Source organism: Myotis davidii, unplaced genomic scaffold (genome assembly GCF_000327345.1).
Source record: "Myotis davidii unplaced genomic scaffold, ASM32734v1 scaffold1113, whole genome shotgun sequence".
In the NCBI taxonomy this organism is placed as follows: Eukaryota; Metazoa; Chordata; class Mammalia; order Chiroptera; family Vespertilionidae; genus Myotis; species Myotis davidii.
In genome coordinates this window covers 404,342-419,382 of record NW_006284942.1, presented here as the reverse complement: position 1 = coordinate 419,382, position 15,041 = coordinate 404,342, and the positions used below count along the sequence as shown (strand labels likewise).

General features: G+C 49.5%; 1 protein-coding gene across 1 annotated transcript in view; it reads right to left on the bottom strand.

Moving 5' to 3' along the window:
* The window catches only part of PPP1R16B (protein phosphatase 1 regulatory subunit 16B), a gene marked incomplete at its 5' end in the record, with an annotated part of 72,547 nt that overhangs the window by 5,882 nt on the left and 51,624 nt on the right, over window positions 1–15,041 (bottom strand). The window contains 8 exons of the mRNA XM_006755227.1: window positions 3,092–3,260; window positions 3,352–3,481; window positions 4,187–4,262; window positions 5,013–5,138; window positions 6,039–6,163; window positions 8,780–8,883; window positions 9,735–9,880; window positions 14,205–14,275. Coding sequence (XP_006755290.1) covers window positions 3,092–3,260; window positions 3,352–3,481; window positions 4,187–4,262; window positions 5,013–5,138; window positions 6,039–6,163; window positions 8,780–8,883; window positions 9,735–9,880; window positions 14,205–14,275 — 947 coding nt within the window. The remainder of the gene's footprint in view (window positions 1–3,091; window positions 3,261–3,351; window positions 3,482–4,186; window positions 4,263–5,012; window positions 5,139–6,038; window positions 6,164–8,779; window positions 8,884–9,734; window positions 9,881–14,204; window positions 14,276–15,041) is intronic.

Here is a 15,041-nt window from a genome sequence, read left to right as displayed (position 1 = left end):
CTCTCCAGCCGGGGGTTCTGAGGGGGAAAGAACGATGTTACCAGCTGGCAGAACCCACAACCCACCTGCACCTCTGCTGAGGGCATTATTGTCTGGACCTGTCCTCCACCCATTTTCCCCACCTGGGTAATAGGACGTCGTTTTTGCTTTGGGGAACTCACCAATCAATGTGTTTTAGGAGAGCTGACCAACCTCCATCCTTGACCCCAGGCCTGGATGGTCAACACATTCACCACAGGGATTGGTTCAGGGATGGGTTCTTGACTGAAACTGATTTAATAAAACTCAACCCTGGGACTTTTGCTAGAATGATTGGGAAAGAGAAGTTCTGTTTTTATAGCAATTGCGGGTGGTGAGAATGATATGGTGGGGGCTGGGGAGACACCATGTCAGAGGGCTGATGTGAAGGAAGACTGAAGGAGAGAGAGAGAATTTATCCTGATGATGTGTTTTGAGCCCCTGGATCCAGCTGGGCCAAGTTACAAGAGCCTGTAAATTCCTTTTTCGTGTGAGTTGACTTCAATTGGGGTTTTGGTCACTTGCAATCCTTCCTCTGTATTCCCAGCATATCTCCACTCGAAACAGCAGAGATTCCTACCCAGAGGTCCTTTACAGCCAGAAATCCCTGCATAACTACAGCTGCCTAGAAGCTATAAATGAAAAGGTTGATATATTTGACAATAATGAAAATGTAAAGCCCAGCAAAAATCACCATAAACAGCCCAGCTGGTGTTGCTCAGTGGTTGAGCGTTGACCCATGAACCAGGTAATCCTGGTAGTGGGTATGCAGAAGGCAGCCAATTAAAATGATTCTCTCTCATCATTGGTGTGTCTATCTCTCTCTCCCTCTCCCTTTCTCTCTCTGAAATCAATTTAAAAATTTTAAAAAAGAAAGCAAAACTTTTAAAAATCACCATAAAAGTTGTAGCCAGTTTGGCTCAGTGGATAGAGCATCGGCCTTCGGACTGAAGGGTCTCAGGTTCGATTCCGGCCAAGGGCATGTACCTCGGTTGCGGGCACATCCACAGTGGGAGGAGTGCAGGAGGCAGCTGATCGATGTTTCTCTCTCATCGATGTTTCTAACTCTCTATCTCTCTCCCTTCCTCTCTGTAATAAATCAATAAAATATATATTAAAAAAATAACAATCACCATAAAAAATCAAAAGATGCATGACAAAACTGAAATGATATTTGCAACATATATGACCAAAAAGGGACTAATTTCCCAAATAAATAAAGAGCTCTTAAAAGTCCACTTATAAAGGTTCTACTGCACAAAAGAACAAAAATCAGCAAGGGACACTAATATACAGTTCACAGCAAAATATAGCCTGTAAATACAGGAAAAAGTAAAAATATTCAATCTCACTAATAAGTAATGACATAAAAATTAAGACAACAAACGTTTTACCAACCACATTGACAAGTGCCTTTAAAGTTTGTTCTTACTCAGTGCTGGCAAGGGTGTGGGGAAATAGCTACTAGGCATGTAAACTGCCACAGTCTCTTTGGAAGTCAGTATCAATCACATCATCTAAAGAAATTTGTTTTTAAAGAAGAATGAATACTTTGCAGCAAGCCCATTTCCAGGACTTTGTTTTGCAGATACACTCCCCAGGAGAACAAAGCCTGAAAGTCATCATTAGGCAGGTGGAGAATTATGGCATGTCCTAGTACTGGAATATTCTGCAGCTAAGAACTGAGGCAGTCCCCATGCACTGGCTTAGGATTCCAGGGATCTCCAGGAAATTATACATAAAAATAAGGCATCTGAAATGTGATTTGATTTCTGTCTACAACTCTTTTCTCCCCAGCCCACAGGCTTGGGGACCAGATGGAACAAAGCCTCCGTGTTGCTCTCTCCATCCCAGCCCGCCGCCTTGATGGGGATTCCCTTACACAGATGCCATCACTCCTGCTGGTGAGACCAGCCCACATGTGACCTCCCCATTCACTGGGGAAGCAGGGTCCCGTTGAGAAGTGTGTACACGCTATGCAATTAATCAGCAGACCTTGCATCCCTCCAAGGCAATACTCTCTAGGAATGCTTTCAGTTGCTCAATGTGTCGTGGAACCAACCTCTCCCTTCCTGTCCCCAGCAATTCTGCTCTGGCCCCAACCCTTGGCCTCACTCAGCAGACACAGCCAGGCATGGACCTGAGTGCATCAATACTGAGTTGAATAATGTCCCCCCAAATTCATGCCAATCCCACATCTCTGAATGTGACTTTATTTGGAAGTAGGATCTTGGTAGAAGGAATTAGTTAGATTAAGATGAGGTCCCACTGGATTAGGGTGAGCCCCAATCCAATGACTAGTATCTTTCTAATAAGAGAAAACAGAGACACAGGCACACACACATGAGGAAGGCCATGTGAGGACCGAGGCAGAGTTTGGAGCCATGCTAGCAAAAGCCAAGGAATGCCTGAGCCATCAGAAGCTGGGAGAGACATGGAGAGGATGGCACCTTGCTTTTTAGACTTTTAGCCTCCAGAGCTGTGAGAAAAGAAAGGTCTGCTGTTTTAAGCTCCAGGTTTGCAGCAGTTTGTCACAGCAGTCCTAGACACCAATAGAGCATCTTCTTAGGAAAGCCGTCTCAAGCCCAGGGCCTTGGGTGCCACTGGGGCTGGCTGCTTAGAGGTCCTACCAGTACCCTACTCAGTTTTTCAAAAACTTTCTTCCAATCAGATGTGTTCTGGTAAACACAGTTCTCAACTTCTTGTTATATCCCCTCCACCCTGGAAGTTTCCGTGTCCTTAGCTCCCAGGGTGGCTGCCCTACCGAATCTCTTTACTGGGAAGTGCAGATTAGATCTGCCGGAGCACGTGCAGGCACACGGTGGTCACTCACTCCTTGTCGATTATGAGAACCTAATGGGTGCCAAAGCTCCCAGCTCTGACTCAAACACACCCTAGGCTTGCCTCATTAACCACAGTAGCCACCACCATCAGACTGGATCTAGCTGGTCTAAGGGCCTGCCTAGGTAACCTCCTTCTGAAGGCTCTCAGATGAAGAGGCCAGGCCAGGGAGGGGCCTGGTCCTCCTCCCAAGGCAGTGGCTGACACTGGGGCAGAGTATGAGGCCACTCACTGGGTCCTTATTCTCCTGGTCTGTCCTGGTCTCCCTGATGTCCCCATTGTAAGTTGAGGTCCGCTGATCCTCTGCCACACTCCGCTGCTGCCACAGGATGGCCTCGCCCTCATACTCCTTCCTGTACAGGTTCGTCCTATCCGACAGGCTGGCTCGACGCACCACCTTCCTGAAGGGAGAGAGGGGGTACTGGAGGCTGCATCGAGGCACCACAGGCAGGAGAGGCATGGGGACCCCTAGCTGCCTGGCCTCTGACTCACCCACGGCTGCCTGTGCTGGATGTTCTCCGGCTCAAGGATGACTTGTGCCTCAACTGTGACTTCATGATCACATCGTGCTTGTGTTTCAGCTCCAGCAGTAGGACCTTGAACTCTTCTTCCTCACACAGGTCTGAAAGAGCAGAGGCGTCTGTTGTGGGAGGCAGGCTGTGGCCCCTGGGAGACCTCCAGACCAGAGGAGCTGCCCTCCCAACCGAATGAAAACTCCCAGCATCCTTTGGGGCATGCAGGGAGGGGAGAAAACAATGCCACCCTTATTTCCTGGGCTACAACCCAATCCTTAGAGAAGACTACGAAAGGAAAACGCAGGTTCCATACACAGTCACAACTCCTGAGGTCCCCAGTTATGATTGAAGGAGTCATACACCTTTGATAGTTTCCAATAGGGTTTATCAGCTCTCCACTGACACAAGAAGTATCAATAGAAACAAGCAGGTACCATGTTGCCCAAACAAGAAGTTATGCAAAGAAGCTGAAATCATATATCCCACCACCTAATTCTTTCACTCATCTATTTACCTCTTCAATGTCCCAGTCATCTACCCATAGGTTTGTCCTCTATCTATCCATCCTCTTATCCATCCATCTATATTTCCTACTTCACCCATACATTCATCCACTTTGCCATACATTTATCTATCCATCCACCCATCTCTCTGTCCATTTATCCATTAATCTGTCATCCATTACTTTATTAATTCATCCATCTAGACACCAATCCAGCATCTGTCCAACCATATATTCATCCATTTATCCCTTTACCTATCAAAAAGTTGATGCGAGCCTATGTGTGTACCAGGTGTTGTGCTGGACTTACCTATTGGCATTTCATCCATGGATGTCCTAGCACTGAGACTGGCCCCATGGGACACCAATAGCTCTGCCATTTGCATCTGAAACACAGGAAGAAGCCCATGTTCCCACGGCCCAGGGCCCAAGAGGCCTAGGAGGTGGAAAGAGACCCCAAGGCCTCTTGGGATGTGACCCAAAGAATGGTGGGGAAAAGTTGACTCCCAGGGGAGGCTTTGAACCCTGGGGCCAGGAATCCTGGCGTGCAATGGGCTGACACCACCTCCACTATGCCTGGACCAAGGAACAGAAGAAAACGGAGTCAGCTGTAACTCTAGAGTTGTCGGGTGTCTAGGGAGGGACTGCAAAAACTGCAATCAGCCCTGACCGGTTTGGCTCAGTGGATAGAGCGTCGGCCTATGAACTGAAGGGTCCTGGGTTCGATTCCGGTCAAGGGCATGTACCTTGATTGCGGGTATACCCTCAGTGGGAGGTGTGCAGGAGGCAGCTGGTCGATGTTTCTCTCTCATCGATGTTTCTAACTCTCTATCCCTTTCCCTTCCTCTTTGTAAAAAAATCAATAAAATATATTAAAAAATGCAATCAGGGTTTTATATCTGGGGAACAAATGGAGAAACCACTCAAAGCAGAAAGGCTGGGATTTTCTAATTTGGCAAATTTAATCATCATTCCATTAAACTACAGCTTGTCAAATGTTTTTGCAAACTCCCTAGGTCTTTTCATAAGTAGTCAACACCTTAAGCAGGTCGTGTATTCTTTTGAACCAACTGCTAGATCAAGGACAGCAGGCTGATCCTGTGCTGGCCTGCTCACAGCCCTCCGGTGTAAACTACCTGTCCCCAGAAGGCAGCCGCGTGCAGGGGCTCCCAGCCATCCCAGTCCTTCACATCCACGCGCACTCCGTGGTCCAGGAGGAGCTCAGCTGCTCGCAGGTATCCGTTGGCCCCAGCTACGTGCAGCTGAAGGAGAGAAAAGAGGGCATTCCCTAAGGGGGGCAGTCCCACATTTGGAGGTGGGGTAGCCCTCTCCCTAACCCATGTCCTAAGATCATTCTTGGGGCCAGTAGAATGGAACAGAATGAGGTAGAAATACCAGCCACATCGCAGAGAATGACTACATCTGCAATATGGACCTGGAAGGTAAGGCGGAGAGGTGAGCTCTTCTCCCCTGTGGTTGGTCTTCGAGCTCCTGTGGCGAAGGCAACAGCGTTTACTGAGTCCCTACTATATGCTGAGCCCTGTGGAAGAGGTCTCAGGGGTCCAATACAATGGTTTTAAAATATGTTTACAAATTCTCGGACACATCTCCCAAAGCAGGGGTGGGGAACCTTTTTTCTGTCAAGGGTCATTTGGATATTTATATTACCATTCAAGGGCCATACAAACCTATCACCTTAAAAATTAGCCTGCTGTATTTGGTCCAACATTTAATTAATTCACCCCTGATTTTGGGGTAGCCATCGTAACCAATACATCCAATAAAGGAAAGCCTCATACTAAGGCCCCAGTTCTTCTACCTGACACCATTCAAGGCCTCCGATGGTGGATGCCACCTTAGTTGCCCCTTTTGTTCAATCTCCAAGGAAACACATAAAATACTTAGCACATGATGAACACTCAGGAAGTGATTAACATTCTTAGGGAGCCCTAAGTGATCACAAAGCACACCATGGGAATGGATGAAGGTGGGAGAAGGAGATGAGGCAGAGAGAAACCAACTTCCCAGCCAATAGAGGCGAAAGGAAGCCAGCAGAAGACTGGCTGGGAGGAAACAGAGGCCCCAACCACAGAGGTGTGGGTTCCACCACGTGCTGGCCCACTTCCGCCCTGGCTGGTCTTGGTTCTGGCCCATGTCCTCACCAGCGTGGCACCATGGGCGTCGATCCAGTCAAGGTCTTGGCCTGCTGCGATCATACAGTGGATGTCTGAAATCATCTGCTGCTCGGGAGCCGCCCGCATCTCGTTGATTTTCTCTTGAGTGATGCCTGCGGGGGGAGGGGGATTTGGTCAGCACCCCAGGCTTAGGCCTCAGGGGGAGAAGGGGAGGAGAGGCAGATAGCGAGGGCAAGGTCTCTGTGCCCCAGGGTCTGCCAGTCAAGGAGGTAGACAGACATGCCCATAGATCATTGTGTTCCAGGCCCAATGAACACAAACATGTGCTGGCCCATAAAACAAAGGCCGCTCCTGCCTGGCACCCAGTAGGTACTATAATGATATCGGTTACTATTATATATGCTGTTCTTCTACCTGGAAACTCCTACCATCCACATTCCTACCTCCAACTGATCAAATGGCTGGCTCCGTCTTACTCTCTAGGTCCGGCCCAGACTCCCCCGCCCAGATACCCTCCCCTGACCACCCTGTCTGACCAGGGTTTGTTAGTTTAGTTTCATCTCATGCAGTTGTGATTGCAGCACCTGGCACAAGGCTCAATGAGTTTTTGTTATGGGAATGACTCAATTAATGAGTACACAGGGGTGGGCAAAAGTAAGTTTACAGTTGTTCATATGGAAAGTAATACAATAAGCCTAGCCGGTTTGGCTCAGTGGATAGAGTGTTGGCCTGTGGACTGAAGGGTCCCTGGTTCGATTCCGGTCAAGGGCACATATCCAGGTTGTAGGCTCGATCCCCAGTAGGCGGGCGTGCAGAAGGCAGCCAATCAATGATTCTCATCCTTGATATTTCTATCTCTCTATCCCTCTCCCTTCCTCTCTGAAATCAATACAAAAAATTTTTAAAAGAAAGTAATACAATAATAAATAATATAAGAATAAACTCTGTGTTTCACATACTCACAACTGTAAACCTACTTTGCCCACCCATGTATAACTTTCAATTGGAGAGTTGAATAAATTGAGGTAGAGGGACGCAGAAAGACATTTTAAAGCCTCTCACTAAAATGTTTAAGAGTTACTGGCAGCTAAGAATGTTATTTAGTGAGAGAGTGACATGCTCTATAAAAAGGTCCATTAATCAAACATTCTTGGATATGATTCAGGGGAGATCTGTAAACTGGAAAGGAGAAAAATATACATGATTATTTTTATTAAACTTTAAGTGAAATAGAACATTTCCTTCCAATTAGAACATAGGCAAAACCCACAGTAGAATGAGTGGTGCCTGTGACGTTCTCACCAACAGAAACAGTAGGTATTTGCGTGTCATATTATCTGATTGTTTCATGAACCAATAAAATTGGTAGATAGCACATTTTTAAATATGTTGGTAGTTTTATTTTAATATAGTTGGTTTCCTTTATAATCCTACTAGAGGCCCGATGCACAAAATCCGTGCAAGGGTAGGCCTTCCTTCCCCCAGGTGCCGGGCTTCCATTGCAGCCCCAGCTTCATCTGGAAAGACAGAAGGACATCTGGTCTAATTAGCATATTACACTTTTATTATTATAGATGATTCTAATAACTGAATTTATTTTATTTTTTTTCAATACATTTTATTGATTTTTTTACAGAGAGGAAGGGAGAGGGATAGAGAGTTAGAAACATCGATCAGCTGCCTCCTGCACACACCCCCGGGGATGTACCCGCAACCAAGGTACATGCCCTTGACCGGAATCGAACCCAGGACCCTTCAGTTCGCAGGCCAACGCTCTATCCACTGAGCCAAACTGGTCAGGGTGATAACTGAATTTAAAGATATCATTCTGAGAAGGGGTCCATAGATTCACAAAATTGGCACAAAAACTGTTAAGAGCCTCTGCAGAAGATAAATGGTTAAAGCCTGGGTACCAGGGAATGGACACAGCAAATCAGTGGTTATGGCTGGGATCGGGGAAGAAACACCCGACAGGGCCTGGACAGGCCCCGGGGCTGCAGTCCAGGGTCTGGTTTGAGATTCCTTTCTGAGGAGGAGCTCAGAGTCTGTATGGGGACAAGGGCAGGTCTCTCTGATTGCTACATTTGTTTCCTCTCTGAGGCTCATTTGTGGCTGAGAACAGCCCACATCTTGTTTACCCGGCCCCTGGCAGCCAGCATGGTGCCTGGCAGGCACTGGCGAATGTTCCTGACTTTTTATTATTTTCCCAAGTGGGAATATATCTTTATTGCGAATGTTTATTGAATTGTCACAGCTGACGAAGAGGAGACGAGGCCAGCTGAGGCCGCCCGCGTGTGGGGGTGACACAGAGGAGAACAATGCCTCCCTTTCGCACAGCATGTGTCATCATCTTGTTAATCACACAAGATATTAATCTTAATAACGGGGACCCATCCCACTTCCTGAGCACTGAGCATGAGCAGGCAGGTACTCAGCTTGCTAACGTGTACACCTGCGTTGGTTTAAGAAATGCTCGCTGCAACGCTACCCTGAGCCCACTTGACAGCATGGGCCACACTCTTTATTTAAACAATTTTTTAAATATATTTTATTGATTTTTTGCAGAGAAGAAGGGAGAGGGATAGAGAGTTAGAAACATCGATGAGAGAGAAACATCAATCAGCTGCCTCCTGCACACCCCCTACTGGGGATGTGCCCACAACTAGGGTACATTCCCTTGACCGGAATCGAACCTGGGACCCTTCAGTCTGTAGGCCGATGCTCTATCCACTGAGCCAAACCGGTTAGGGCATGTGCCACACTCTTACCCTGGTACGCCATGCACGTCTCGATGACATCCAGGGTGGGCTCATCCTCGCAGAGATCATACGGCATATTCCCATCGGAGTTGACAGCGAGCAGGTCGGCCCCACTGCAGAGAAAGGGCCAGGCTGAGGGCCAGGTGGGTGTGAGGGTTGGTCTGTCTGCCTCTGCCCTCTGGCCTCACATCCACTACCCCGCTGTGCATCCAGCACCCACCACCCCAGCAAAGCGTACCCTAGCAAGGACAGTGACTTCAGCATCCTGGGAACCCCAGATGTAAAGAGGCTAAAACCCTGGGAGAGTTGTCCCAACAGACCTCCCCCAGCTTCTGGCTCTGGTGAGCCAGACAAATACTATATAGTTCCACTTAGATGAGGTACCCAGGGTAGTCAAAACAATAGGAACAGAAAGTAGGATGGTGGTTACTGTTATTGTTAATGGGAAGATGAGTTATCCAGTTTGGGAAGATGAGTTCTAAAAATGGATGGTGGTGATGGTTGTCCACGAATGTAAATGTACGTAATGTCACTAAACTGTACACTTAAAAACAGTTACAATGATAGATTTTATGTCACATGTATTTTTACTGCAATAAAATCTAGGGGTGAGGAGAGAATGAAGGGAGAGAGAGATAACAAAGAGGGACAGAATGGAAAAGACAGAGTGAGACCAAGAGTGAAGGAGAGACAGAGATCGAGAGGAAAATAATAAAGGCACACAGAGATGGAGAGAGAAAATGGGAATTGGGAGAAGAGGAGGACAGAGGGCGAAACAAAGAGGAAGAGACAGAGATGAAAACAGGATTCGGGGAGAAAGAGGAAGTGGCAGGCACTGAGAGACGGAGGAAGAGGCAGAGAGAGAGAGAAAAAGAGGGAGAAGGAAAGAGATGGGGGTAAAATGAACTTGGAGAAAACCAAAGGCAGAGGGGAGGCTGTTCTCGGGGAAGCGAGGGGCACGTACTACTGAACGAGGATCTTCACCAGGTTGATGTGGCCGCATGTGGCCGCGGCATGCAGGGGCGTCCACAGCTCATTGTCCTTGGCGTTCACGTTCGCACCGTGGGAAAGGAGCAGCTTGACAATTTCCTCGAAGTTGTCGATGCAGCACTGTGAAGGGGACACAGGCAGGGTCAGCTCGCGGCAAGGCCCCAAGCCCCGGTGGGGACACCCCCAGTTCCCCTCAAGAGGCCACGAGAAGGACAGCGGAGTCAAACTGCCTGAGATTGAATCCAGCTCCAGTATTACATGCTGTGTGCTCTTGGGCAAGCCAATTAACCTTTCTGAGCCTGCTTCTTTGTAAGGTAATAATATATAGAATATAAAGATAATATTTTTTATAAAGTCAACTATAAAAAGCTTTGAAAGTGTTGGTGGAATGAGACACATTTTTGCTCTATCCACCGAGCCAAGCCGGCTAGGGCTTTGAATGAGGCTTTAAAAGCTTTTCTTTTTAGCCCTAGCTGGTTTGGCTCAGTTAGAGCATCAGCTTGCAGACTGAAGGGTCCCAGGTTCGATTCTGGTCAAGGGCACATGCCCAGGTTGCAGGCTCCATCCTTAGTAGGGTGCATGCAGGAGGCAGCCAATCAATGATTCTCTATCATCATTGATGTTTCTCTCTCTCCCTCTCCCTTCCTCTCTGAAATCAATAAAAGTATATTTTTTTAAAAAACAACTTTTCTTCTAATTCCAGAAGCCTTTCTTTCAACGAAATTGTATGGAGACTACTTAGATAACCAATAGTTTGGGGGTTCCCCTTCTCAGCAGTGGCCTCTAAGGAGTGGCCCTAGATCCATCAGAGTTTGAAACCTCTGACTTAGGAATTTTTGACTCAGGAGCTCAATTCATGGGGAAACCCCAAGTATCCAACACTCCCCCCCGAAAGAACCCAGCTCAGCTTAAAGACTGGAGGGTGGGGGAGGTCCTGAGATAGTCCTTGCAAGGAGACAGCCATGTTTGTGCTCCTGCCTGCTCACACGTGGGTCAGCAACAGAGAGAGGGAAGGTCAGGAGCCTGCAGCCCTCGCATACTCAGGGGTCCAGCAGTCACTGGAGCCCCTAACTCCAGAGGCAGGGAGTGAAAGATTCCAAGGGGACAGAGAGGCCTCAAGCCAGGGGATGGGCAGGAGAGGCGAGGATAGAGGAGGAAGACAGACTGCAGAAGTCTGTGGGGGACTGTGCTCAGCACTGCCCATCCGGGTGAGGGCGTGGCCTTCAGTGCAATGGGAGCTGTGGCAGAGGTATACTTGGAGGTAAAGCACAGCCAGACTGGTTTTTTAAATCCCTCCTCTGGTTGCCTGTGGAGAACAGATTGCAAGTGCAGCTCCTTTGGGAAGAGGAGGGACGTTAGGAGGTAGGTTGAAATCGCCCAATTAAGGTGATGGTGGCCTGGCCCAGAGAAGTGACTGGATGCCAGCAGAATGAGGGGCACTTGTGGGAGCCATGGCCCCAGGTGGGTGCGGGAAAGGGGATGGAGATGGGTCAGCACCACAGCCCTCACCCCCACCTCGTGGAGCCCAGGCTCAGCGCCAAAACATGTGGGAAAGGAACAGTCATTTGCACAGATGGTGCCAGAGACCCAGGTCCACCTTTTGTGCCAGCCAGTGTGGGGTTGGCTGGGTCTGGGGCATCTGTCCCAACAGTGGGGCACAGGTAACCCAGTGAGGCCCGGAGATCCTCAAGTGGTGAGGAGAAGCATGCAGTTGTGCGGTGTGGCCGGCAGAGGGCACCAGAGGCACCTGAGTGAGGTGGCGGGGAAAGGCGAGGAGCCCCAGGCTGTCACCGGGAGATGTATCAGGGGAGCCCTGTCCCCAAGAGCAGCCCAGCCCCTGGGGTCAGGGGATAGGAGGGCCAGAGATCCCACCCTTAGGGGCTGCAGAAAACATGAGGATGGGGGGAGGGAGCCTCAGGTTGAAGGGGGAGAGGATTGTACACCCAGTATTGCAGTCCAGGAGCTAGAGCAGCCTGAACCTGGGAGACTGGTCTGCGCTAGCACTGGGTTGGGGTTGGGGTTGGGGACTGGACACAGGGATGCAATGGTGGGCGGGGGGGGGGCATGGAGAGGGGGGCATGGCAGAGCCTGCAGGCCTTCCCTCCTGCATTCTCCACGGTGGGAAATGGCACCTGGCAGTTGGATGGTCCTCCGCCCGCTCACTGCCCATGCCCAATCTACCACACGGTGTGGATCCCATCTCCTCACTGATGCCCCAGCCCACTGCCCTGGCCGAGGCTTCACCACCTCTCCCCGCCTAACTGCCGCTCCCCTTCCACACATCCTCCACGGGGGAGAGTTTCCTCATTAACCCAGGCAGGTTGCTCTCAGTTGCCAAGTGAAGGCGCCCTGTTGCCAAGTGAAGCAAATGCGTACTCCTCTGCAGGCACGGGAAGCTTTTCCTAATGTGCTCCTTGTTGCACTGGAGCAACAGAGACAATAACAACGGCAACAATAATGACAGCCTGGCAATAGCAGCAATAACAGGCCACGTCATCAATAAGAAGAGCTGATGTTTTTGAGGAGGTACCAGGGCCAGGCGCTTTGCTAACCCTGGCCATGCCTTGCCTAGCTTCCTCAGAACAGCATTTGGAGGACTCGATAACCGCTGCTGCTGCTGGCCACCACACGGGACACTGCAGATACGCAGAACATTCCATCATCATGGGAAATTCTATGACACAGTGCCGTGCCTGAGCCTGTTTCCTGAGCGGTAAAATGGGGATCATATTTCAGAGGTTCGTTGTGAGAATCAGCCCACACGTCACATAAGTGAAGTGCCCTTACAGAGAAATGAACATGTGGTAGATTCTAATAATAATAATATCTAATATTTATCCAGTATCAAGGGATGTTCACAGGGTTTTTATTTAATCCTTACAACAACCCAGTGAGATGGGTACTTGTTATTCCTCTTTTACAGATGAGGAAAGTGAGGCATCCTGAAGGGACAGGAGGAGAAGCCTAGAGGACACACAGAGGCCACTGGGCTGACAGATGAAGGTGGAGACTTGCCCCTGGGGCTGATGGGCAGGGCAGTGGTCAGTGTCCGTCCACCTCTTCCTGCCCTCATAGGGAGATGGAAGGCTCTCACCAACCCAGGCTTCCAGCAGCCTGGCCTTCCAGCTGCTCAGAAACATGGGCCAGGGCACAGGAAGGCATCAGTGTGTTCATTCGCTATGTTGGCATGCACATATTGAGCACCTTCTGAATGCCAGCATGGGGAAAGATGCTGAGATACACCAATGAGCAAGTGACATGGGCTCTGCCCTTGTGCGGCTCAGAGCCTGGATGGGGGACCAATATCAAGAGACCACACTAATGCAGCGGTTCTCAACCTATGGGTCACGACCCCTTTGGGGGTCAAATGACTCTTTCACAGGGGTTGCCTAAGACCAGCGGGAAACCATATATAATTACATATTGTTTTTGTGATTAATCCCTATGCTTTAATTATGTTCAATTTGTAACAATGAAAATACATCCTGCATATCAGATATTTACATTACGATTCATAACAGTAGCAAAATTACAGTTATGAAGTAGCAACGAAAATAATTTTATGGTTGGGGGTCACCACAACATGAGGAACTGTATTAAAGGGTCGCGGCATTAGGAAGGTTGAGAACCACTGCACTAAATGGCTAAAATGATAAATAAAAGGGGTGCCCAGGGGAAAAGAATGTGTGTCTAACAACACAGCTCTCAGGGTCATGTGCCAGCTGGGGATAACCAGTGCACGGGGGGAAGTGTGGTAGGGATCAGCACTGTGTGTGCAAAAGAACCAAAAAGCCATTTGGCTGGAAGGCTCATCAGGGGCCAGGCCTCCCGGGTCCTTGCAGGAAGTCACCTGAGCACTTTGAGTAACACCAATACACTTTTGGCTTCAGCATCCCTGTGGCTGCTGTAAAAAACGAATCATGGCAGGGCCAGCTAAAGGCTGGGGACCAGTTAGGAGGCTGAAGCAGCATCCAGGCAAGAGATGACCACCGACAGCCCTTCCCCAGCCAGAGGGACTGAATCCATCACGCCTCCCTAGAAAAGATGTTTCACGGCTAGAGCTCTTACGCAGATCACAAAACCCCTCTGCCAGTCACCGTTGTCAGCAGGATGGTGCATGCCACGGTGGGTGTGAACAAACATGCGTCGTGAACTGTCACACTCCAAACAAATTTGCTTTTTTTGCCAAACCCTTTGCTGGGAAGTGAGGATGCAGTGGACAAAGGCTCCCTGTCCTCAGAGGCTATGCGTGAGCGTGCACAGGGGCTCTGTTGGGCATGTCTGCAACAGACACACACATCTCTGAAGCAGACAAAAGCCTTTCAAATGGGGCAGCTGTGGCTCCCCTTCCCACCCTCCTCCCTGTGGGTTCTGGGCAGAAAAAGACAGGGAGATGGGGCACCTGTCCAGGTGGGAAGCAGGGAGCTGGGGACTCCGGCCTTACCTGGTGCAGGGCTGTGAGTCCGTCCTCGTTGCACAAATCAGGACTGACTTTATTCTTCAGGAAGTAGCGCACTGCAACAGAGGGGACAGGAGTGAGCGTCCCGCCGCACACTGGGTGTGGAGTATGCAGCGGGGCCCAGGTAAGACCCACTCTCCCAGGCCCTGACACAAAGGGCCTTGTTTGTTTATACTGCTTTGGGCACTAAAAGTGGACCTGAGTCCCATCACCAACTGCTAAAGCCCTTCCACGGCTCCCCATTGCTCCAGGAACAAAGTTGAAAACCCTCACATTGGTTTTCCCCTGCCTGCAGCCTCCTTCTTGCACGTTCCAGCGGGCACCTCTCACACCCTGGTCTACAAGGCTGGCACCCCGGAGCAGTGCAGTGCTCAGCACGGACTGTACACAGTGCTCCTGCCTCCTCACCTTTCCAGGCTCCAAACGCCTTCCACAATGGTCTTTTGTCAGCTACAGAGTCACCATACTTCCTCTGGCCTCTGAGCTTTTGCATAGCCTGTTCCCACTGCCTGGAGGACTCAAGCATCCATCCATCCACCCTCATCCATGCCTCCATTTTTAGCACATGTGTGTGCACACACACACACACGCACACACACACACACACACACACATACCTGCACACACTCCTCATCCTTTAGGTCTCAGCTCCAATTCTCCAGATGGGGGCACTCCCCCATTATATACAGCCACGGCTCCTATGCATCTCATTCATCACCTTATCACAATTATGGTCACATAACTAATCATGGGCTTCGGTTCTGTCTATTATAGACACTAAGCCCCAAGAGGGCAGGGCAGCGATGGCACTCACTGCTCTTT